At 43.1% G+C, this 26,110-nt stretch overlaps 1 protein-coding gene across 4 annotated transcripts in view; it reads right to left on the bottom strand.

The window, feature by feature from the left end:
- The window catches only part of TNFRSF19 (TNF receptor superfamily member 19), a 131,538-nt gene that overhangs the window by 9,453 nt on the left and 95,975 nt on the right, over positions 1 to 26,110 (bottom strand). For all 4 annotated transcript variants that reach the window (XM_075919267.2, XM_075919268.2, XM_075919270.2 and 1 more), the window contains exons 6-9: positions 11,392 to 11,556; positions 9,276 to 9,401; positions 5,925 to 6,027; positions 1,992 to 2,389 (exon numbers count right to left, since the gene is read on the bottom strand). In XM_075919267.2, coding sequence (XP_075775382.1) covers positions 1,999 to 2,389; positions 5,925 to 6,027; positions 9,276 to 9,401; positions 11,392 to 11,556 — 785 coding nt within the window. In that variant the 3' untranslated portion in view covers positions 1,992 to 1,998. The remainder of the gene's footprint in view (positions 1 to 1,991; positions 2,390 to 5,924; positions 6,028 to 9,275; positions 9,402 to 11,391; positions 11,557 to 26,110) is intronic.

Raw genomic sequence — 26,110 nt, 5'->3', positions numbered from 1 at the left:
ACAACAAGTTTTGGCTTGAAATTAAATAATGGTTTCTAACCCTCAGAGGAGTGAAGTTCAGCAACAGCCTCCAAGGAGAGTAGTAGGGAAAGAAACCCTAATCCTAACCATCTTCAAGATCGAGTTTGATAAATTTATGGAAGGAATGGTATGCTGGGACTGTTTACAATGGAATACAAATACTGGTTGTACCACTGCCACCCAGGACTCTGCTTTTCCCACAGTGCTGGGGAAAGGGAGTTCTACTTCCCCCCCATTGCTTAGTTGCCACTCAGGGCTCCACTCCCTCACCAGGACTCTGCTCTGCCCACAGTGGCTGAGGACTCCACTGCTGTCAAGAGCTTCACTCTCTCCCTGGTGGCTTTGCTGTCACCTGGGTCTCTGTGCTCCTGCTAATGGCCGGGGATTCCTTTTTGTCCTCTGCTGCTTCCCGGGGCCTCTGCAACTGCCCAGCAGCTCCATGGTCCCCCCCAGCAGCACAACTGCCACCTGGTGGCTCCATGCTTCACCAAGTGGCTCTGCTGTCAGTTGAGTGGCTCTCTGCTCCTCTCAGCGTTTATGCAGTACCCCCTCCTCCCAGCATGCCACTATGGCCCAGCCATACTGCTGCCCTCCACCATGACAAGGAGCTATGCTCCCCACCCCCCTATAAAGGACCAGGGGCTTTACATTCCTCCCAGTGGCTCTGTTGTTCCTGGGGCTCCGTCTTGGTCCCCTAGTTTGTCAACACTCCTGGACCCAGCCTGATGGCTTATGTCCATGAGTGCTCTCACAGGGGTCACCCAACAATGCCAGATCAGGGGTGTTGCTGTATCAGGGAACTCTGGATTATGGAGTTTCAACCTGTATCTCCAATGGGCCAGTGATGACATACAGGAGACCCTCATGATTCACAGAATCATTATTCATAGTTCTGTGTACTCATGGAGGTGTGTGTGTGTCTCCTTTCCAAGCCTGGAAGGAGCGGAGGTGGGTGGGAGGGGAGAGCGGCAACTGTGGGGAATTCACTGACGCTGCCGGGAGCTGTTCCTGGCATCTGCAATGAGATCTTTGCAGCTCCCGGCAGCTGCAGTGAGTTCCCTGTGGCTCCTGACCCCGGTGATGAATTTGGGAGCTGCGGGGAGCTCACTGCAGGGCTGGGAGTCTTGGCTCCCAGTATTTGTGAATTTCACCATTTGTGGTGGCACCAGGAACACATCCATTGCGAATGATGAGGGTTTCTTGCATTAGAAGGTGAAGGTTGTGAGTTCCTACGGAGAATTCTTTTCCAGGTGCCTGGCTAATGGGTATTGATAACACATGCAGGATCCAACTGATCACTGTATTTGGGGTTGGGAAGGAATTTCCCCCTAGGTCAGACTGATAAGGACTCTGGGGTTTTCTGTCTTTTCTGTAGCATGGAGCACATGTCATTTGTAGGTTTAAACTACATTCAATTTCCAGCCACCTTCATCTGCTAAAATGAAGAGACCCTTATTAAGTATTTTTCCTTATGTAGAGACTTGCAGAAGTCACTCCTTAAACTTCTCTTTGTTAAGCTAAATAGTTGGAGACTCTTTTTTTACCACTATGTTTTCTAATCCTTTAATCAGTTTCATTGCTCTTTTCTGAACTCTTTTTTCCAATTTATTAACATCCTTCTTGAAGAGCTGGCACCACCACTGGTCAGTATTTCAGCGCAAGTCAGACAAGTGCAAAATATAGAAGATAAAATAACTACTCTGTTCCCTCCATTCTGATTCACACTATTGCCACGTTGTAGTATAGAAAAAAATATTACACTTTTAAAATTCATATCATGCATTTAATGCAGTCAAAATGTTGAAGGTTTTACAATTATATAGTATAAATTACTTCACCAACTCTTTTATTTGTATGTGTTATAGTATGGCAGGAGGACTTATACATACTTACCTAGTTCTGCCTCAGAGTGCACCATTCTAACAATAAAAAGTTTTTCTTAATTTTTTCTTTACAGATATGTATCTTACCTTATTATCAGTCTGTGGGGTTATTAACTATTTCATCACACTCTGACATTGGCAGGTTTCCAACAGCTGAGTTCTGAACTAATGAAGCATCCACACATGTGCTCTGTTTAGAAAGTTCAGTGGATTCAGCAAAGATTCCAGGATGAGACTTGGCTAAAATAAGTACATCACTTAGATCCTGGTCATTATCTAGATCTCTATTGGCTTTATTTTCAGTCTCTGGATTGAAGGAAGTGATATTTCCATTAGTCAACTCTGGATAAGATTCACAGAAAGAGTTGCTGTCGCAACAAGTAGTGTTTTGCATAAGAGGCCAAGCATCTGAAAGGTCCCCACAGGCCGAGTGTGAAAGAGAACCGAGGAATGCAGGAATCATTTCTCCCACCGAATTTAAAGTCCTGCAAAGAGAAAAGTTAACAGGTTTGAAAAAATTCTCCAAAGACTATGGGCATGTCTACACTTGCCCCCTAGATCGGACTAGGGAGGCAAATGAAGCATACCAAAGTTGCTAATGAAGTGCGGGATTTAAATATCCCGTGCTTGATTAGCATATTCGTGTCCGTTCGCCATTTTAAAATGCCGGTCACCTGATTTAACTTGCCGTGTGTAGTGCATGAGGAGTAACAGTTAATTCAAGGGAAGGGTTTTGGATCGGACTACCGCGTCTACACACGGCAAGTTAAATCGGGCGACCGGCATTTTAAAATGGTGACCGGCCGCGAATATGCTAATCAAGCACGGGATATTTAAATCCCACACTTTATTAGCAACTTTGGTATGCTTCATTTGCCTCCCTAGTCTGAACTAGGGGGCAAGTGTAGACATACCCTATGAGACTAGTAATTGTTGCATTAAGAAAATTAAACATGATCACATTAAGCTAATACTCTGGCGATAGCAATGTTTCTTCTCAAATCTGAAGACAGCAGGGCATTGGGAACATTATGAAAGGTAGAGACAATGCTGATAGTCCGTCACACTCATTCATACTTCTTAGTAACACCCTTTTTTAGACTTTTTCATCCTTTACAATCAGCCTTCAAAATAATATCTGATATGACTAGTAAGAAATGTTTTGCCCTAATTTCTATTTCTGCATTCAGTATACATAATATAAGAGAGTATAGGTAGGTTATTTTTATTTTTAGAGGGACTACTTCTATCTTACACAAAAAAGAAGAAACTGGAAGCAGTTTTCAGGTAAGTCACAATTTTAGATCAGTTTTTGTAAAGGTTATTATTACTATGTGTCTAAGAGTATGTCTACACTAAAAAACACCTAGGCTGTGTCTAGACTGGCAAGTTTTTCTGGAAAATCAGCTGCTTTTCCGGAAAAACTTGCCAGCTGTCTACACTGGCCGCTTGAATTTCTGGAAAAGCACTGACAATCTCATGTAAGATCGTCAGTGCTTTTCTGGAAATACTATACTGCTCCCGTTCGGGCAAAAGTCTTTTTCCGAAAGACTTTTGCGCAAAAGGGACAGTGTAGACAGCACAGTACTGTTTTCCGCAAAAAAGTCCCGATTGCGAAAATGGCGATCGGGGCTTTTTTTGCAGAAAAGCGTGTCTAGATTGGCCACAGATGCTTTTCCGCAAAAAGTGCTTTTCCGGAAAAGCATCCTGCCAATCTAGATGCGCTTTTCCGAAAATGCTTTTAACGGAAAACTTTTCCGTTAAAAGCATTTCCGGAAAACCATGCCAGTCTAGACGTAGCCCTACAAAAGATGGCATTGAATCTCAGGGTATGTCTACACTGTAATAAAAAAGCCACAGCTGCCCCATGCCAAAGTTCCTCCTAACTTTTTCCATCCATGTGTGGAATACATTGTTATGGGCACCGAGGTATGTGAGGATGTGTACCTCTAGTAGAAATGCAAACTGCTGGCTGCAGGCAGATGTGGGTGCTCTGCTAATCAGCTAGGCAGCACCTCAATCTCTCCTGGGTAGCTGCCCAAACACTCAGCTTACAGGGAAAACTGTTCATGGGGCTCGGCTCTGGCTCAGGGGTTAAGTGCCATGTAGACATTTGGGCTCAGGAGGCAGCATGAGCTCTGTGACTCCCTCCCCATTTCACATGGTGGTAGACTGCAGGCTCCATCCCAAGCCTAAATGCCTACACTGTAATTAAACAGCCTCTTAGCCCAAGCCCCACAAACCCAAGTCAGTTGACATGGGCCAGCTGAGAATTTTTAATTACAGTGCAGACATACTGTCAGAGCCCAGGTCAACTGACTCAGGTTTATGGGACTGAAAAAAATAGTGTAGATGCTCCTGTTCAGGCAAGGATATCAGTTTCACAGCCCAGGCTGTGGCCTAAGCAGGAATGTCTACATGGCTTTTATTAGCACTGTAGCACAAGCTCCCTGTGCCTCTGTCAGTTGAATCAGGCTCTGAGACTTGCTGCCACTTTTTTTTTCTTTTGCAGTGTAGTTGAAGGAAAAAGACTTTTCTGGGAAAAAAAACTGGGGCAAACACCTACTCTTATGGAAATCACCATGGGGTCTTTCATATCCTGACAGAGTTGGCAGGACTTGTACTTTTCAAGTCTAACCGGAGACCCCACACAAATGACATGGAACTCAATCTGTCAGCAATGGAAGAATAACGGGGCGGAGTCAACCTTGCTAACACTTATAGAAGTAGCTGCAGAATGTCTACATGTTTTAAATTGAATGCTTTGACTACTAAGCAATACTGTATCAAGGGCAGCTATTTAAACTACCTCTAAATGTTTAGTCATATTTGACCACAGGAATAAAACAGCAGATGGCCAGTCAAAACCTTATACAGAAAACAATTCTGGTTAAAACATATTCTATGTTAAAATACACAGTTAGGAAATATCAGATGACATCCAAAGCTTTCTATTTTTACCCACTACACAGAATACATGATGTATAAATAACTGTGCCACTACTGTATTTACATTTGGCTAGATGCAAAGTTGATTAGGAATGAATAGTTAATGCTATGGGACTCATTAACATTATATTTTTCCAATAGCAGGCATTTTGTACTGGGGATGTAACAGTATAGTCCATTAACCAATTAAGCGATAAGAAAAAACCTTATAGGTTAATGCAAAAGACTACACGCATTTTCCCCCCACACTTGCCAGTAAATTTTTTAGCAGACTGGACAACAGCTCAGCTCAGTCCTGGCTTGCATTGAGGCCTAGACCTACCCCTGCTGTGGCTATGCATTTAAAGTTTATTAAAAGCCAGGCGGGCAGCGAGCCCGGCTCAGTTCTAGCTGGTGCCGGGTCCAGGAGTTCAGACCCCTCTCCACTGGACAGGGGCTGCCCAGGGACTATAGAATAGTCGCTTAACTGATAAGAATTAATGAGGTTAATCGACTATTCAATTAACCAATATTTAACATCCCTGATTTGCACATAAATGATTAAATACAACCTCATAGTTTACTCTCAAAAGTACTAGAACAGATTATCCAATTTGGAGAGCAATTTAAAGATTCAGAACCAAAAACATATAAACTGTGTTCCTGGACATTATAAGCCATATCACTGGCTTGAAGAATTCTGGTTTACTGCTGTAACTGTTCCGGGCAAACCAGAGGCTAACAATATCCTGCTAGCCCATCAGGGAATAGAGGGTCACCAAAAGGCCAAAGCAGAATTGGGAGAGGGGAAGAATGTCCATCATGGGAGGAAATGAGGACACTCTCCCACAGAAGGTGTTACTTTTATTTTACTTAAGTTCAAACTTATGGCTTGGATCTTGTATAGTTTTTCTTCTGGGTGAAAATACAGAATTTGTTTCCATAACATGATTTTTTTATGAATCTAGCAAAAAGGATTGCCAGCGGTTCAAAGTTTTTCATTTAGCACTATTTTAATGTAACCTGTACAAATATTAATTTGTCCAGCATGCAAAATAGTTAATGCTTCATACAGTCTAAAAATTGTGTTACCTTTCATAAAGTGTTGTCTGAGAATGGAAAGTGCAGCTGTGACTGCTGTGCTCCATGCTACAGGTCTCATCACAGCACAGTGATGGAATCAAATGAACTGGGCCTACAGAATAAAACTTTATTTTAACATAGATAAAATATGCCTTCAATTAATTCACAAAGGGCCGTAAGTTTAAAGTCTGTATTTTTGTAAATTTATAATTTCCCCCAGTTTTACATAAATTAATTCATGAAGGTGTGAGATGTCATTGTTAAAAAAAAATTGGTCTTTTTATTACTCCTTTAAAATCAGTGTTACCCAAACTTTAAAAGCTGAACTTCTTTTTCAGGAAAATGGAAGAGTTTGTGCTCTCCTTCAGTCCCAACCTGTGTTAGTATGGGCCTACCACCAACCACCATTTTTTATCTTCAGAATATAGCTCCTCTCCTTTCTTATATTCTTCAATGAAGAGTAAAAGAGCTAAGAAATGCTGACATTTCAACTGGTATCTGAGTTAGCATCCCTTGAAAGGAATGGCCAGTCCTTTCATTATATGTATTACTTCAGGTTTTAATTGAGGATTTTCTCCACAACAGTAACAATAACTTTAACAATAGCAATAACTAAGTGACTTGGCTTTCATTTAAGAAAAAAGTGAGTCTCTGGAGAACAACTGTAGTACCATCACAAATACTTTCAGCTAGTCTTTTGTGCCGATCCTTCAGGAAATTGCATACAACCATTAAAATCTGTTGCATTGCATAGAATCATAAGAAGGGACGAGACCTTGAAATGTCATCTATTGCAGTCCCCTGCTCTCCTGCAGGATTAAGTATTATCTAGAACATCCATGACAGGTGTGTGTCTAACCTGCTCTTAAAAATCCCCAATGATGGAGATTCCACAACTTTCCTCTGCAATTTTTCCAGTGTTTAACCACCCTGACAGTTAGGAAGTTTTTCCTAATGTCCAACCTTAAACTGCCCTTGCTCCAATTTAAGCCTATTGCTTCTTGTTCTATCGTTAGAGGTTAGGAGAAATTTTTTTCCCTCCTCCTGGTAATAATCTTTTAGGGTATGTCTACACTACCCCGCTAGTTCGAACTAGCGGGGGTAATGTAGTCATCCGCAGTTGCAAATGAAGCCTGGGATTTGAATTTCCCGGGCTTCATTTGCATGAAGCTGGCCGGCGCCATTTTTAAATGCCGGCTAGTTCGGACCCCGTGCCGCGCGGCTACATGCGGCACGGACTAGCTAGTTCGGATTAGGCTTCTAATCCGAACTAGCTGTACACCTTGTTGGTGCCGGCCGGCTTCATGCAAATGAAGCCCGGGAAATTCAAATCCCGGGCTTCATTTGCAACTGCGGATGACTACATTACCCCCGCTAGTTCGAACTAGCGGGGTAGTGTAGACATACCCAGAGATACTTGTTTATGTTCCCTCTCAGTCTTCTTTTTTTCCAGACTAAGCAAAACCAGTTCTTTCCATCTTCCCTCATAGGTCATGCTTGATCATGAGCTTTAATCATTCTTGTTGCTCCTCCCTGGACCCCTCCAATCTGTCCACAACTCTCCTGAAATGCGGCGCCCAGAACTGGACACAATACTCCAGTTGAGGCCTAATTAGTGCAAGGTAGAGAGGAAGAATTACTTCTTGTGTCTTGCTTGCAACACTCCTGCTAATATATCCAGAAGGATATTTGCTTTTTTGCAACTGTGTTACAGTTTTGACACATATTTTAGCTTGTGATCCACTATGACCTCCAGATCCCTTTCCGCAGTGCTCCTAGGCAGTCATTTTCTGTTTTGTATGTCTACAACTGATCTTTCCTTTCTAAGTGCAGAAATTTTGTATTTGAATCCTATCCTCCAAAGCCTTTGTAACACCTCCCAGCTTGGTACTGTCTACACATTTTATAAGTGTACTTTATGTGCCATTATCTAAATAATTTATTAAGACATTTAACAGATCCAGACCCAGAAATTGCCTCTGTAGGACCCAACTTGATATGCCTTCCAGCTTCAATGTGAATCACTGATAACTACTCTCTGTGAATGATTTTCCAACTAATTATGGCCCTACCAATTATTAGCTCCATTTAAGTTGTATTTCCTTAGTTAGTTTATAAGAAGGCCAAGTGAGACAGTATTAAGGTCCTTACTAAATTCAAGATATATAATGTCTACCACTTCCCCCTTACTCACAAAGCTTATTACTCCAACATATGTACAATGGAACACAGTTAAGGTTACTCATAGAGCAAAGAGGCAGGGAACTAAATTTATTATTGGTGCAGGCCAGCAATAAATGACTACATTTCTGAAGCAGTTCTTGAACTGTGCGTTTTATTCTTTTTTACATATTCACCCTTGGGCAGAGACCAATATCTGTAAAATTTCAGTTTAATTTTGTGAAGGTTTTAGAAAACTCTGAGCCACTGAAGTGGGATAAGAGAGGAAATTATTATGCAGCCCTAACTATAGTGTTTGCTGACACTATAATGGTAATTACAAATGCCATAGAAAAACAAATTTAGAATTATGTTATGATGATATAACCTATCAGTGATTTTAACTTTGTCTGTACTGATATTAGTTTACCACATTTGAATAACTTTGAAGTTCAAGCCTCCTCTGGTATGTTTACACTATAATTAAGAACCCACAGCTGGCCCATGCCAGCTGACTCAGGCTCAGATATTGGGTTGAGGGACTGTTTAATTGCAATGTAGACATTTGGGCTCAGGGAAGATGGGAGTGTCTGAGAGCTCAGTGTTCAGCCCAAGCCCTGTGAGCCCTAATTAGCTGGCATAGCCCTGCTGCGGGCGTTAAACTGCATTATAGACATACTTTTAATGTATGGGATTAGATTCACTGTGAAAATGCTAATGTTCATGCTGATTGAACACACACATCGATTTAAATCTCAAAGCCTGAATTAACTGTACTTTTTAAGAGCAACAGGAAGCAAACAGGTCTAAAGAGACCCGCAGAAGAGCTCTTTTAACTTCAAAAGCTTGTTTCTTTAACCAAGAGAAGTTGGTTCAATAGAAGATATTAGCTCATCCACCTTGTCTTCCACATATCTTAACTTGCAGATTATTTACAGGGATGATCAACCAATCCAAAACAATAAAACAAAGTCTACCTCAAAAGCTGCTTGGAAAATTCAAGGCCTATAACGAGAAGACCACCTTCTTTTAACACTTACAATAAGTCCTAACTTAAGAAGACTGATCATGCCAAATAACCTTGTTTGAACTAAGATACCAATCAAAGCAACTCAGCTGCTAGATAAAAGCTCAGCATTCCATGTGTTCCCACTGTTTAGACTTCTCATCTTCATAAAGCCCTATGGAGACCTAACTTACCGCATGTCTGTGATGCATGTCGTTGACACTGACAACATGTTCTGTGAGCATAATCATTAAGCCGGGGTCTATCAAAACACGACAGTTCAGAACCATTGCAGTGATTATCCTGTGATCTCATAGGCCCTTTGAATAAAATTGAAGAGAAAATGTATCAGTATGCTCTATTTGTTTTTGTTCACAGTTTTTTATGTTTATGGAGTATTTGAACATTATATTTAACAAAACATTCACACTTGAGGTTTAATAGATTTTTAGGACCAATTGGGCTTATTATGACCATGTGGTTTGATCTCTTGCATAAGATAGGGCATTCTTGTGCATTCTTGTGCTGAGTCAAAAAATTGTGGTTCATCTAGAATCTCTTCTAGAAAGACATATAATCTCAATTTTAAAATGCCTAGTGATTAAAAATCCATCACTTTCCTTAGTAAGGTATTCCAGAGGTTAGTTACCCTAGCTAATAAAAATATTTGCAGTATTTTCCTTTAGAATATTCTTAGCTTAAGCAGCTGGATATTTATTTTGTCTTTATTTGCCACATTAATGACCCCTCTACTATAGACATGTAGGTAATTTATGGACTATGGTCAAATCATTTTTTAAGTTTCACTGAAGTAAGTTTAATATATGGAACTCCTTAAAACTCATTATAAGATCAGCCCTCAAATAATCCTGGCAGCTCTTCAATGAACCTTCACCAATTTTTCAATGAGTGACCTCACCAGTATCACATACATAAGTAATATCTCCTTACTTTTATCCAGTATTCCTTTATTTATACATCTAAGGATCATTAAAAGTCATTACGTTACCTGAATTAAGGATATTTTTTAAATGAGGGCAAAAATATCATGCTTAATGTTTGCTCCTACTTTAATGTTATGGATGAAATGTTGACAAGATTATTAATTGAAACACAGTTGATTAAGACATTTCATTCATCTTGAACATATCTATAAATATGGATAAATCCTTAGTGACAAACATGGTATTTTTTCTTCAATAATATAGTAATATTAATACAGGCAGTCCCTGGGTTACGTACAAGATAGGGACTGTAGGTTTGTTCTTAAGTTGAATTTGTATGTGAGTCAGAACTGGTACATATTGTACCCCAGGTGTCCCTGATTCAGCCACTGCTGAAACTGACCAGCGGCTGACTACAGGAAGGCCGAGGCAGAGCTGCTTTGCCCCGGGCTTCCTGGAATCAGCTGCTGATCAGTTTCAGCAGCAGCTGACTTGGGAACACCTGGGGTACAGCAGTTGGGGTGCTGCCAGGTTGGTCCCCGCAGTGCCGAGGTGCGGCGCTGTGGGGACCAACCCGGCAGTGCCCCAGCTGCTCTGTCCCAGGCGTCCAGATTCAGCCGCTGTTGAAACTGACCAGCAGCGGCTGACTCGGACACGCCTGGGGCAGAGCAGCTGGAGTGCTGCTGGGTTGGTCTGGTAGCACCGACCCTTGGCGCGGCGGGACCAACCCGGCAGCACCCCAGCTGCTCTGCCCCTGGTGTCCCCAAGTCAGCCGTTGCTGAAACTGACCAGCGGCGAGAAAAGCCTGGTCTGCTGGGGGGGAGGGGGGGCGCACTAGCTGCGCCCCCCCCCCCCCCCAGCAGACCAGGCTTTTCTCGCCGTGGAGGACGGTCCCGCCGCCCACGTCCTCCGCAGCAAGAAAAGCCTGGTCTGCTGGGGGGGGGACGCACCTTGGTCCCGCCGCCCGCGTCCTCCGCGGCTTTGCTCCGCGTCTCCCTGGTCTGCTGGGGGGGCTCCCCCAGCAGACCAGGCCGACGCGGAGCAGCTTTTCTCGCCACGGAGGACGCGGGCGGCAGGACCACCGCGGCGCATCTCGGTGGTCTGCTGGGAGGGGGCCCAGCTAGTGCGGGGTTCCCTCACCCCGTTCGTAAGTAGAGATCCAACGTAAGTCGGATCCACGTAACCCGGGGACTGTCTGTACTGTAATTTTAAAGAAACAGTTCTCTGATGGCATATTTTGTACCGTTTTAAAAAGGTCTACACTCCCACTGTATTGCCAAAGGCCCTGACCCTGCAAAGAAATTTGTTGTACTTCACTATCTTGTTATTCCTAAAATATTACAAAAAATCATAGTTGGAAACTCACAGCTTGGCTTCTTCTCCATAAACTGTCTCTTACAGTAAATAACACAAAGGATGAGAAGAGCTAAGAGCACTGTGGCCAGTGCACTGCATATAACAGCTGCTAGAGCAGTATCCCGAGGACTGGAAGCAGTTGATGGGATCTTCACAAGGTTCACTTTATTAGTACCTAAAATATAATGAAGTACATAGGTAAGGCACATTATGTGAAGCTTAGGTAAATGAAAAATCCAAGAAATATAATTCTAACAGGCTCTTAGCACAGAAAAAAAGGGCTCTCCATTTGCTAATTTATCAACAGCGAAGTTGTATAACTAATATTAATATAGCTTATCCTCAGTTTTGTTATTTAGTCTCAATTATGCTGCGAGGTGCAGACACTTATAAAATAGCACAATCTGTTAAATGGCCATATAGTGAATTGTGACTACATACAAATGGAGAGAAGAGAGAATAGAATCCTTTAGGTAGTTCAAACAATCAAAACATATTTCTTTTAAAATACATTTTTCTAGATCAAGGCCTTCTCTACACTTAAAAATTAGGTCAATATAGCTACAGTTCTCCGGAGTGTGAGTTTTTCACATCCCTGAACATCACAGCTATCTCAACCTAATTCCCAGAAATAAATATGGCTAGTTTGATGGAAAAATGCTTTTTTAGATGACCAAGCTACCACTGCCTGAGAAGGTGGATTATCTAACTTCTATCACTATAGGAAGTATATACACAGCATATCTATGACACCATAGGGCTATGTCTACACTCGCGGCTTCTTGTGCAAGTATGGCTGTTCTTGTGCAAAAATCTGCAGAGCATCCACACTGCCCACCCGCTCTTGCGCAAGGAAATTTATAGTAGGGCGTGGTAAGAGAGGGTTTCTTGCGCAAGAGCTACGCTCTTTTTTAACAGGTATAAGCCCTCTTGTGCAGGAGCTCTTGCACAAGAGGGCAGTGTGGACGCTCGGCAGGGATTTCTTGTGCAAGAAAGCCCTATAGCTAAAATGGCCATGAGAGCTTTCTTGCGCAAGAGAGCATCTATACTGCCATGGGCGCTCTTGCACATCCATGGCAGCGTAGACGTTTTCTTGCGCAAGACTTCTTGCACAAGAACCCTTGCACAAGATGTTCTTGCGCAAGAAGCCGCGAGTGTAGACATAGCCTAGCTGTGCTGCTATAGCACATAGACATGGCCTGAATACATCATTACCAATGTACACATCAACAGGGTATCTGGGCACCAAGTTTTTTTTTAAAAAGAACCTCAGACCCTCTTAGACATGTCACAGTAACATTATTCCCCACAAAACAAATAGGCATTACTATTAAACATTATGCTCATTCTAAGTGCAAGTCTGCAGAGAACATGCTTTTTGACTAACAAAACATTGAACTCTAGACAAATTCCTTAAGGAGTCACCAATTTCTTGGGGCTTCAGGATGCTTGTAGTGGGTGCCGTGCCAGGTAAGGAGAAAGGATTTGGCCAGAGAAAGGAGTCAGGTCAAGACTCGTGGAACAGTGGCAAGGCTCTTAGTGAAAGATTAGCTATTCATTTCCAGACTTTCAATGGTTTTCACACAATTACAATATTCTAGTAGGCCTTGTGGATGCATTAAGACCTGCTAGTATGGAACTATGTACCTATGCAAAGACTTGCTGAAGTAAGTGGGACTCTGCAGATGAACAGGGTCTATACTAGGGGATCCCTATGAACAGGGCTTGACAATTTAGGTAATGTACTCGCCACAGGCAAGTAGATTATAGTCGGGCATGGCGCCGCAGCACGATCAGCGCATGCGCAGTGTGGTCTGCACCTGCGCAGCTTGCTGAACCGCGCGGCTGGCGAGCCCTGCCTATGAAAACTAGGGTATAATCCAGAAGTGTGGGTCTCATACCACCATATATTGCCAAATAATAAGTTTTTTTTTAAAGTCTGTTAACAGTTTAAAGACTATCAAAATAGGTAGACGGTAACATAAGCTTTCGTGGGCATAGCCCACTTCTTCAGATGACCAGAGTGTTGGATGTCCAGAACCAAGATAAATGAGGGAAGAAGGGGGACGGGGGAAGAAGGAAAAAATAGGAGGGGAGGGACAGAAAGAAGTAGAGGGTAGATAAGTATCAACGAGAAAGCCAAGAATGTATGTAACTGGAATTACTGGAAAACAACAGTCTATTAGCACCTAAAAACTAGATAGTTACAAGAGGCAGATAAGAACCATTAGTTAGCAATGGAGAGGAAGAGAACTTATACCAGATTCTCACAGACACAAAGAACCATTGTAATAGAAATGTAGCCGTGTTAGTCTGGTCCAGCTGAAACAAAAAACAGGATTATGTAGCACTTTAAAGACTAACAAGATGGTTTATTAGGTGATGAGCTTTCGTGGGCCAGACTTTCACTTTCAGTCCTTTGGGTACAATGTCCATCTTTTTGCACTTGGATAGAAAGATGATGTCTGTATCTGTGCAAGTTTTTTCATATGGTTGATGGATTTCCATTCCAAACGGCTAAATGTAGTGCCTTAGCCATCTGGAATGGAAATCCATCAACCATAAGAAAAAACTTGCTGCACAGATACAGACAGACATCATCTTTCTATCCAAGTGCAAAAAGATGGACATCGTACCCAAAGGACTGAAAACAAAGAACCATTGGCACCTTCATTGTTCACAGGCATGGAGCTCCACAGCTCTGAGTGGCTGCATTCTGCCGTTCCCCGCCAATGGGAGCTGAGGGAGGAATGACCTGGCCTACGCCACTTCCCATAGGTCTCATTGGCCACAAACTGCACGGGAGCTGTGAGCGGCCTTGTCTGCAGACACTCAGGTAAACAAAGCATCTGGTGGCCTGCTAATAGCTAACCTTGACAAACTGCCTATGGCTGGCATGCTGGAAGTTCCCCATGCCTACTATAAGTGGAAATTTCCACTTTATTTGTCCATTCAATATCTGGTTTAAGTGAGTACTAATAACTTTAGATTGAAAAGAATTCAGTTTTAAAAAGCTTATAACAAGAGTATGCTCATTTAAAGTGGAGCAAACAAAACAAACAATACTTCTGAAAACTTTCCTGCCCTAATGTCCACAAACAGAAAAAACACAGAATTGATGAGACATTACAAGTACTATACACATAGTTCTTCAGGCTATGTCCTGACTGCAGACTTCTTTCAGAAGAAGTTTTTCCAGAACAGAGCATCCACACTGCCAAAGCGCATCGAAAAAGTGATCTGCTTTTTCAAAAGATAGTGTCCACACTGATTGGACGCTATCTCGCATATAAGGCCACCAAGAACCAGTTCAGCCAGGACACTAGTTGCTTCCGAGTGCTGGTGTCAAAGCCTAGCTGAGACATGCTCTTAAAGGGACCCCTCTGGACAGCCGTTTCTCTGCTTCTGCTGCGTTCTTGCCTACCTCTTTGCCCTCTTGGGGCATGTCTAGACTACTTGGCTCCGTCAACAGAGCCATGTAGATGAGGGTTGTAGGCAAAGGGAAATGAAGCGGCGATTTAAATAATTGCCGCTTCATTTAAATTAAAATGGCTGCCGTGCTGTGCCCATCAGCTGTTTGGCGGCACAGCGCTATAGTCTGGACACTCCGCCGTCGACATCAAAGGCATTTGTTGACCTCCCCAGTAAACCTTACTGACATTTGTGTCAGGTGATCGGGCAGAGCACACGACGCCCATGTATTTCAAAACTCCAGCCTCTACAGGAAGCTGGAGGCTGGCACATTCTTCCCCCAGCATGAATTTGCAGTGGGAGACATGCAGATGCCACTGTAAATCATGGGAGACACAGCCTATCCCTTGATGCCATGGTTGATGAAGCCATACACCGACCAGCTGGACCCTAGCAGGGACCAATTTAACTCCCATTACAGCCAGGCGAGGATTCAGGTGGAGTGCACCTTTGGCTGCCTCAAGGCACAGTTCAAATGCTGCCTGACTCGCCTCGACATGGGGGAGCACAACTTCCCCGAGGTGGTCACGGCATGTTATGTCCTCCACAACATTGTGGAGAGGAAGGGGGAGGCCTTCCTCATGGGTTGGGGGGCAGAGGCCGGCCGCGAAGGGAGACCCTTTAAGCAGCCATGGACAGCTGACATCCGCCAGTCCCATCAATTGGGGGTGCGCATCTGGGAGGCCCAGAGTGAGAGTTTCTCTCTAGGACCCCAGTAACTCGCCCCAGAGCCTCCCCACTAGGGGACTCTTGCTCCAATATCCCTTTGCCACCACAACCCCTCCCTTCCCTCCTTCCCTGAATTCAGAATAAAGACACCTGTTTGGATTTTAACAGAACAAGCTTTGTATTACTCTTTCATTTAAAAAAGCTGGAGAGGGGGAGGGTGCTCGTAATCTGGAGGGGGAGGCAGCTCATAACCTGGAGGGGGAGGGAGGCTCATTACCTGGAGGGGGGCTCAAGGCTGGGAGTGGTGTTGGGGGTGGCTGGATGTGCCACCTCGGGTGCGTGGACCTCATTGAACTTGGGTTTGGGTGGGTCCTGGGACCATAGGGGAGTGGTCAGGAGGGGGAGCTGCAGCGGGATTAGGGATGGCAGGGGCAGGGGCATCACTTGGGGAGGGGGCATGGGCATCGCTTGGGCGGGGGTAAGGGGAAGGGGAATGGGCATAGCAATGGGGTGGTAGGCAGGAGCAGCGATAGTAGCCGGGTGTGCCATCATTTCCTGCATGATGGCACCCATGTTATCACCCTGCTGCACGAATTGGGCCCACATGCGGGACCTCTAGTCTGCATTCTCCCGGACCTTCTGTGCCAGGGTCTGCTGCATGTCACGCAGGATGCCCATATGCTGCCTCATCAGTTCTTCCTGGACCCTGGAGCGCTTTCAGATCCCCAGGGTTGGGCGGCTGGCTCAGGTGGCATGGCTCGCCTCTCAGTGCTGGCTGGTTCAGTTGGGGAGAATACAAAGAGGGAGAGGCAACCAGTCATCCATGCAGACACTGCTCCTGAGGCCGTGCCCTCCTCTGGGTATGTCTACACTACCCCCCTAATTCGAACTAGGGGGGTAATGTATGCATACCGAACTTGCTAATGAAGCCCGGGATTTGAATTTCCCGGGCTTCATTAGCATAAAGCCGGCGCCGCCATTTTTAAAAGCCGGCTAGTGCGAACCCCGTGCCACGTGGCTACACGCGGCACGGACTAGATAGTTCGGATTAGGCTTCCTAATCCGAACTATCTGTACACCTCGTTCCACGTTCAACTCGTTCCACGAGGCGTACAGATAGTTCGGATTAGAAGCCTAATCCGAACTATCTAGTCCGTGCCGCGTGTAGCCGCGCGGCACGGGGTTCGCACTAGCCGGCTTTTAAAAATGGCAGCGCCGGCTTTATGCTAATGAAGCCCGGGAAATTCAAATCCCGGGCTTCATTAGCAAGTTCGGTATGCATACATTACCCCCCTAGTTCGAACTAGGAGGGTAGTGTAGACATACCCTCTGTGAGCAGCGACCAACAGTCCTCAGGCCAGAAGATGGGGGAGGGGGGGCGCTCCCTGGAGCAAGGACATGTGCCCAGGGGACCATGCTGCCTGCTCTCTCTCCCCCCCCCCCATGGACAAGCAGGCAAAGGAAGCATCCAGCCACAGTGGGATCCCATAAGCAACAGAGGAACCTGGAGCAGCCTGGCCCTCCATGGGGCCCGCACACACACCTGCGCTTCGCAGCACTGTCCACAGGAGCAGGTGATGCCTTGCATGTGCAGGCATGCCTGTGTGCTGTGTGCAGCACTCCTCGGTGAGAATGGGGTTGTGCTTGCACCCTTGTGGCTTGCTTGCTTCCAGCTGTGGCAGGTGGTGGGAAGGCATTCCTTCCCCCACAGAGCTAGACATGTGTGTGGCCTCCCCTGAGCCTGGGATCAGGAGCCTGGGTGCGTTCAGGGGCTGCCTACTGAGGCCGTGTGGCACACAATAATGCTGCACATGGTTCCATGTGCATGGACTGCAGCACAATGACCAGCCAGAGCAAGCCAAGCGACGCTCGCACCTCCCCCTCTGCGCCCACCTCCCTAGCCCTGTGTGTGTGTCAAACTGAGAGCACTCACCAGAAGATCCCTCCCTGGCATCACACAATGCCTAGAACATGTCCAGGCTCAAAGCAACCGGCTCCATGTCCTCCTCCTCCTCTGCGACCTCCGGCCGGGTGACGACAGGCATCTCCAGCCCGGAGTCAATGATGATGGGTGGAGAAAAGGCTTCCCTACCCCTCAGGATTCTGCGTAATAGGGGCAGGTATGGGGCTCTCTGGCCCTAGTATATCCCTGGTGGAGCTCCTTCACCTTACTCTGGACCTGTTCTAAGGTCCAGGGAGGGTGTCCTCGCTCCGCCAGGGCCTCGGCCATCCGGCCATAAATGTCCACATTGCGGCGTTTGGAGTGGAGATCCTGTAGGATCTCCTCCTCCCCCCACAGCTAGAGAAGGGACAGGATCTCCAGACCATGAGGGTCCCCGCCGCTTGGTACCCCTTGGTGGGTCCTGGGAGCCCTAGCCGTGCTCTCTGAGAGAGCCAGGGGTGTCTTAGGGAGCTTGTGGCTGTGCCATGGGTCAGCAGGCCTGTGGCAGGGAAAGCCATGTGTGCAGGGTGTTGCTCCAGGGCCAGCTTTCTTCCACAAGGCTTGTCCAGATTGTCTGCAGTTTTAAAAGGGGCTAAGAGACAGGAACTATAGAGTTGTGATAACTTTATATGGAGTGGCCACCAGGGCACCTCTGTTATTTCCTGGAGGCCTGTTCTTTTGAAAGAAAACCCTCTTCTCCATCCACACATGCCTTTTCTGACAGAGCTCTTTCGGAAAAGGCATTCTTCCTCATAGAAAGAGGTTTACCACTGTCAGAAAAACCCTTCTGTTCTTAGATTTTTTTTCAAAAGAATGCGATTACAGTGTGGACGTAACTGAAGTTTTTTTTAGAAAAATAGCCATTTTTCCGAAAAAACTGCAGTGCAGACATACCCTCAGACAATATACAGTTAATCTGTGGATTTTACAAGTCCTATGAAGTGTTAACATCTTTTAAAAAAATAATCCTGATCATATTTCTGAGTCTTCCCACAAATAAAAGACTGACTGCTTTCTTGATCTTTGACTAAGAGGTAAGAAACATTATTAAACATGACCAGAGACTGTGGTAAACACTGGAAAGACTGTCTCCTAACATCTGCAAAAGGACAGTCTTTTGCGTGCATGGACTAGATCCAAAAGTTCATCATGTCAAACCACATTTTTCAAATATGCTCCAACTGCTGACTTTAAAGCATTTTGTTTCCAAATTGGTGCCCAACACAGTTTTTCAAAGAAATGTACCAATAACCCTTGGGGGTGGAGGGTGGTGGAAATACAACTATGCTCATATTCATCATTTGTTGAGAAATCTCATAATACTTGCTTATAAATAGAAAACTTTAGAATTTAATTTCTTCTTTTTCAAGCCCATTTCTAGCACAATACATATTTTACATAACTCCAATTGTTAACAGAGTCAGCATACCGATAGGAAACAGCAACTTCTTGGGTGCTATTTAAACATTAAACGATTTTTTTAAAGGCTTAAACTTAACCCTACCTAAACTGAAATAGGGACATAAAATATGTCTCTCTACATGTAAATCTGGAACAACCAGGAAAATCAAGTGCAAAGAAAATATATAATTGCTAAGGTGGGTATAATGTTGGCAGCAATGACTTGGTTTGCGATTTTTCGCTTCTGAGGGCTCATTTTTCATCTTCTGACATTTGAGGACGTTTACTGCCCATCTATTTCTTCAAAGACTACCATATTTCATCTTGTTGCATGGCTGCCATCCCTTAAATCAAAGTCATGTCATGTTTGCACAAGGACTTGAGATGGTGCTATGCAGAGCAGAAAAAGTTCTTTTTTTGGCTTCATATTATGGTTTGATTTGCACTTTGGGCCAAATTTCTTTTCTGAAAATATTTTGTAAACAAGGATAGAGTACTTTGGGATAGTTTTCTCTTCAGATCCAAATCCTTTCCAACATATCCATTATGTAGTCCAAGTATACAATAACATATTCCTTCAAATAGTTTGCCAATCTTACTTTATTTCTTGTATTCGGATATTAGGCAATGTGTTTTAACTAGTGGTTAGTTTAACTATTTAAAATCTTGTATGTACCCAGAACAGATTGAATATTAACTGTTTAATATTTGGCTGCAACCAAAATATAGATCAGAGGATCATACTTCACACTCAAATTTAAGAAATTCACCTTTTCTTTGAATTCTCAATTTCATGGTTAACAGATTCAGATCCTGTACGTCAGAGGTCTGGAATGCCTATGTATATTTCAACAATGTATGCTTCTATTATGTGTATACAGTTAGTTCAATAATCACTTTACTGAGAGATAACATTTCTTGACATTTCTTACACAACATGACTGAGAGAGGGGAGAAAGCCTAAATCTTAAAGGGTATGTCTACACTGCAAAGTTAATTCGAAATAACAGCCATTATTTCAAATTAACTTTAATAGCGTCTATACATGCAAACTGCTATTTCGAAAATAATTCGAAATAGCGGAGTGTTTAATTCGAATTTGGTAAACCTCATTCTACGAGAAGTAATGCCAAATTCGAAATAGCTATTTCGATTTAAGTGCTGTGTAGACACTTAATTCGAAATAGGGGGTCTCCAGCCCTTCCCAGGGAGCCCTGGTAGCCACTCTGGGCACAACCAGGAAAACTTACTCTCCTCTCTTCCAGCCCCGGAGCCATTAAAGGGGTAGACCATGGCCACAGTGCTCGTGCCATCTCCAAGCCTGCCAACCCAGAGACAGCAGTGGCCACCAGGGCCCCTGACCCAGCGGCCTCAAAACATGAGCCAGCAAGCCACTGGCAGCCAGCCCTCCACCACTCCCCAGGAGCAGTCTGCCAGCTCCAAGCAGCCTGACAGGGGCTGGAGAAGGCGGGTGCCTTCCTGGTCCAGGGTGGAGATCATGGACCTTATTCAGGTTTGGGGGGGATGCCCCCAATGTCCATGATCTCAGCCCTAGATGGAGGAATGCAGCTGTCTATGGCAGGATAGCTGCCAGCCTGGCCACCACAGGCTACATGCGAACCCAGGAGCAGGTTTGCATGAAAATCAAGTTGGTCTGTCGAGCCCCCCCCAACCCTGAGCCCTGAGCTTCCCCAGGGTATGTCTACACTACCCTCCTAGTTCGAACTAGGAGGGTAATGTAGGCATACCGCACTTGCAAATGAAGCCCGGGATTTGAATTTCCCGGGCTTCATTTGCATAAACTGGGCGCCGCCATTTTTAAATCCCTGCTCGTTCGAACCCCGTGCCACGCGGCTACACGCGGCACGAACTAGGTAGTTCGGACAAGGCTTCCTAGTCCAAACTACCGTTACTCCTCGTGGAATGAGACAGCTCTGGCTTCATGTGGCTGAGTGCTGTGGTGTCCCAAGTGCGGGAACTCAGGGCACTCCAAGACAGGACTGCTTTGCTGTCCCTCATCGAGGTAGACAAGCAAGTGGGGAACCCTGAGAACTGTCTGGTAAGGGATAGGGGTAGGGTCCCTTTAAGCACGGGGCTCCAGTAGCCTTAGGCAGCAGCCCCACACACTAAGTCCTAACCTGATGCCCTGCCGGCACTGGTTCCGGCCAGCCTTAACGTTGGTTCAGGGTCTACTCAGTGTGGACACGTTATTTCAAAATAGGTTTTGTGTGTAGATGAGTTAATTTGAATTAGCTTAATTTGAATTAACTATTTTGAATTAAGTTAACTCGAATTAACGCTGTAGTGTAGACGTTCCCAAAGTCTTTTCTTTCTTTAAAGATGCTGGGCTACATTAGGCTAATAGAAAACTCATCCAGTTGCAAGTCTATGTTCTTAGAAAACACCAACTAACGCCATCATTAGCTCCAAAATGATCAATTTAATCAATAAACTTCATACACAAAAATAAATAAGGCGTTATTACATCAGTCTCTATAATCAACAGGACGTGAATAGACTCAGACTCCTGAGATTCAAAGTTCTCAGAAAACAATAGAATGAAAGGCCTTCAGAAATCTCAAATATATATTTTGGACAATAAAATGTACACATTTGTTACAGTTTTAATTAGAAAAGTTTTTTTTTTTTTTACAAAAACAAAAGGATAAAGTATAAGTAAAACAGAACAGTATATGATGGAAGGGCCTGTGCCTGTAATCCTTATCCTAGGGTGTGTCTAGACTACATGCCTCCTTCGACGGAGGCATGTAGATTAGCCAGATCGGAAGAGGGAAATGAAGCCGCGATTAAAATAATCGCGGCTTCATTTAAATTTAAATGGCTGCCCCGATCTGCCGATCAGCTGTTTGTCGGCAGATCGGGAGAGTCTGGACGCGATGCCCCGACAAAGAAGCCTTTCTTCATTGACACAGGTAAACCTGGTTTCACGAGGCTTACCTGTGTCGATGAAGAAAGGCTTCTTTGTCGGGGCATCGCGTCCAGACTCTCCCGATCTGCCGACAAACAGCTGATCGGCAGATCGGGGCAGCCATTTAAATTTAAATGAAGCCGCGATTATTTTAATCGCGGCTTCATTTCCCTCTTCCGATCTGGCTAATCTACATGCCTCCGTCGAAGGAGGCATGTAGTCTAGACACACCCCTAGTGAGTAAGCCTCATACAAAATCAATAGGGCTCCTTGCCTCATAGGGCTAGATGGGCAACTTGATGTGCCAGCCCTTTCCTGGCATAGCTATCTGCTCCTTTGCACTCGCTCAGCTGTACTGACTGGTATATGAAGAGGAAGGATGGAGCCAAAGTTTGCATGAACATATAGAATGGCTCATGACTGAGCCCATAAAGTTGAACTCAGAAAGCAATCTACAGACAAACATTGTTACTGCAAAGTGTTGTACCAATTAGATTATCAACTATTACCAATGTTCTGCTGTACTCATCATGGAAAAAGGAAAACATGCTTTCCCACACTTCTGTTATATTCCTTTAAACATTTTTGCAACCATTTAAGATAGTAAAGGTGTTTACTTTCCTCTTTTTTGTCTATTACCAGGATATATGCTTTATTATCAATATCACAATACATCTCACTTTCTTGGAAGTAATTGTTTATTCTTAATTTTTTCCACTCTCCATCTAGATAGCTTTGCACAACAGATATTTTATTGTATTTTACATATAAATAATTCAATCTATAAATATGACTAATGAAACTGAATATCAACAGTATCTATGTCCTTCTACCTCCAGTGATTTTTTGTGGTCATTGTTGACTCACCCCTCTCTGATCAAAATGAAACTCTTCTGGTGTTGAAATAATTTAGCTCCTACAAAAAGCTGGATTTTCCCAGCCAAAACATTCCATCACTGAAATTGGATTCTGTGTAATTATTGTGTAAACAGGCCCTTCCTCTTTCCTTCTTGGATTGCACCTGAAATTAAGATTTATTTCCATGCTAGCTGAAATTCACCAGCTACAATAATCTAGCTTTGCCTAAGATTAAACTAATTAAAAAAGAGAGATAAAAGGCATTAGAACAAGTTGGGCAAACACTCTCACAAGCACTCTCACTTTTCCCTCTCTTCATTGTTGTCATAGTTTCTCTCTCCCTGCAGAAGACATTATTGCTACAATAGTGTGGATTTACATTTTTGGAAATTATTGTCAATGATATTAAGTGCTGAAATTCACTTAACTTTTGATTTTTACTGTTTTAGCATCACATAAAAACAAATAGCCTAAAACATGGAGATGCCAATATGGCAAACCCCAGCTGGAGCTCTCACCCTGAAACCCCTCCAGCTTCCCACCCCCTTTCCCCAGGTCAGAACCCCCTCTCATGTCCTAACTTCCTCCTAGACCCTGCACCCCCATCACAACCCCGAGCTACCTCTCACACCCAAACTCTTTCAACCTCCTCCTATACCCCAACCCCTAGTCCCATCCCTGTCCCAACTCCACAGCCCACACCCACCAGCCAAAGCTTTGCACCTCTTCCCACATTCCAACTCCCAGCTCTGAGCACCTTCCTGCACTCCAAATCCCTCATCCCAAGGCTCTCCCCAGAGCCAACATCCCCAACCAGAGCCCTCCCCTTCTGCCCCACACCTCAACTCTCTGTATGAGAGCTGACATCAGAAATTAGGATTTACTGGCTATTTGTTAAATTAACAATAGCTATCTCTTTTTGTCCCTTTCTACTTTACACCAGGTTAGCAATACTGGGACTCTGGGTGCTGATGGCACCTTAAACAGCAAGTCTAACAGAAACAACAGCCTGATTCATTGTTGCCCCATATCTTGTAGATACTTTCACAAAACTTCCCAAACATGGCGGGGAAAAAAATTGGTTGGAAAAAAGGGAGACTAAACCTTTAAATTCCCACATTCCCACCCCCGCAGGGGGAAAATGTCTGGTATTTTCTGGTGTTTTTTTTTAACCGGACAGAAGACACAATTACTGGACTGTCAGGGTGAAAACCGGACACCTGGCAACCATAATTTGTGCAATCACCAGCATAGGCACCAATACTATTTTGACTGGCATAATTCTGCATTCATGTTGCAGTGATGTAAATGATGATGAATTGGACCCCTTGTGTTTAAAAAGCTAGTTGTAGCTGGCAATCCAGAGACTGTTCATATTAACAATGCAGATGGTGATGAACTGATATTATCAATGGCTCAAAAAGAATCCTTAATTTCTTTATTGTAAAATGAAGCCTTTATATGTGGTTGGTTAAAACTAATACTCAGAGTATCTACAGAACAGAAAACATCAAAACCTTTTAAATGGATCAAATTTTTGAAATTAGGAATCACTAAAAAAACCCTGCACACTGCCTTAGCTACATATTATGACCATATTTTTTTCCAGATAATCCCAAATGAAACACTACACATCAAAACGCTACTGAAAAATCTCTTTAATTTATTGTGTTTTATGGTATAGTTAATTCTAATCAACATGAAAAACAAACTAAATAAGCAGATAGATCCAATACCTGCAATCAGTTTTAATGACTTTGAGCTACAGTGCAAGATTGCTCATAAATTAAGAACAAATATTGTATTCTACAGTCAAAGGAATTGTATACATGAATGCATATGAATTCTGTAGGTAGACTGAAGGGCAAGATACGTTAATAAGTAAACATATAAGAAAGAGCACAGGCACTGGTACATATTCAGTATAGGTCAACCACTGGCCATTCTTCTCTTTAACTGAGGAATTTCAAGTTCATTTAAAGCTAGTATAATTGAGTCAACCTATCTCCACCATTAAAAAGTAATGATTAAGTTAAATTTCTTGCAGACACCCAGTACCTAAAACAAACATTCAGAGTGCCTCTGGCAAAGAGGAATACTAATTATAGGATTGACTCATGAGATGAAAGGTTATACGAGTCACTACTAGAAAGGAAAGTATGGTAAGCCATTTAGAGGAAATTATTGAAATTCTCACACTTGGTAGTTAAACAGAACATTTCATTTTTTAACTGCATCCATCCATTTCAAGATACAAAACTAAAATATTTGCATGCTGCCATTTATTTATATATGAACATAAATTAGAAATATATCCTGTAATTACAAAGTCCTTCCGTATATCAAAGAAATTCTTAACCAAAGAAAAGAATGAATGTCATAAAATGGGCTTTTATAATGCAATAATAAAATATACATAGAAGCTTTCAAAGTATTTTTGGTCTCAGTCTATTTATGGATTTTATTTATTTAAACAAAACGTGCTCTTAAAATGGATATTTAAGGATTCACTGCATAGTGAGTTTTCTACACTTCTGTTCCAAAAATTTAAAGGGAATCATAAAAGAAACACGTCATTAAGGCCCCAAACATCTGTGAGGAAGGATATACAACCTCCAAAATAGTTTTGTATTTCAAACTAAAGTTTCCAATGGGATTAGCAGACAGGATTGCCAGCTGGGAGTTAGAACAAAGATATGAAACTTGGGCTCCTACCCTACCACATTAATATGCACTAATTTACTTTAACCTTTTGAATGCCAGACAAGCCCCATTAACAGTAGGAGAATCTTGTATTGGACATTTGTGAAGCAATCAGAATCTGACTCATTTTTTTAAAATATTAGTGGATATTTCAATTTCAGTGTGCATAAAATCCATAAATTTATTGTTTTTCTGAGAAAATATTTAGTGTGAACTATTTTCAAATGGATTTGCTTAGGAGTTCTGTGTTCTTTATTAAATAAATTAATAAATAAACACATTAGTAAGGCAGATAAAAGTAGATTACATGTAATCAGTATCAGTTTCATATAGCTAATTTACCAATGCAGTTCAATTTACTGAAATATTTTCAGTCCACGTTTATAGAATTTGCTTAAAATCTAAAGTATTATCATGTACATTTCATATACATACATATTTTCCTATAATTCCTGATTACTTTGATTTATGTGTATAAGCAGAAATACTTTATAAAGCAGCACTGGTCTTTTTCCTAACTTATCCAGAATTTTACAGTTTATACTATGGAAGAAGCTGATGTCACATATACTAGATCTGAAAATCACCGAATAAATTATATTTCTTTTTTTCCTAACAAATACCTTATAATTAGTAACAACAGGGAAAGGAGAGTTTTCAATAATTTAACAGATTTTTTTGTATTAAACTATTTCCAGTGGTACCTTGCAGAGATTTTAGAAAAGAATAAATTATGGGTCTTTTCATTTGTCTTTT

Source organism: Pelodiscus sinensis, chromosome 1 (genome assembly GCF_052426305.1).
Source record: "Pelodiscus sinensis isolate ZL-2025 chromosome 1, ASM5242630v1, whole genome shotgun sequence".
In the NCBI taxonomy this organism is placed as follows: Eukaryota; Metazoa; Chordata; order Testudines; family Trionychidae; genus Pelodiscus; species Pelodiscus sinensis.
This window is presented reverse-complemented; position numbering and strand designations above follow the sequence as displayed.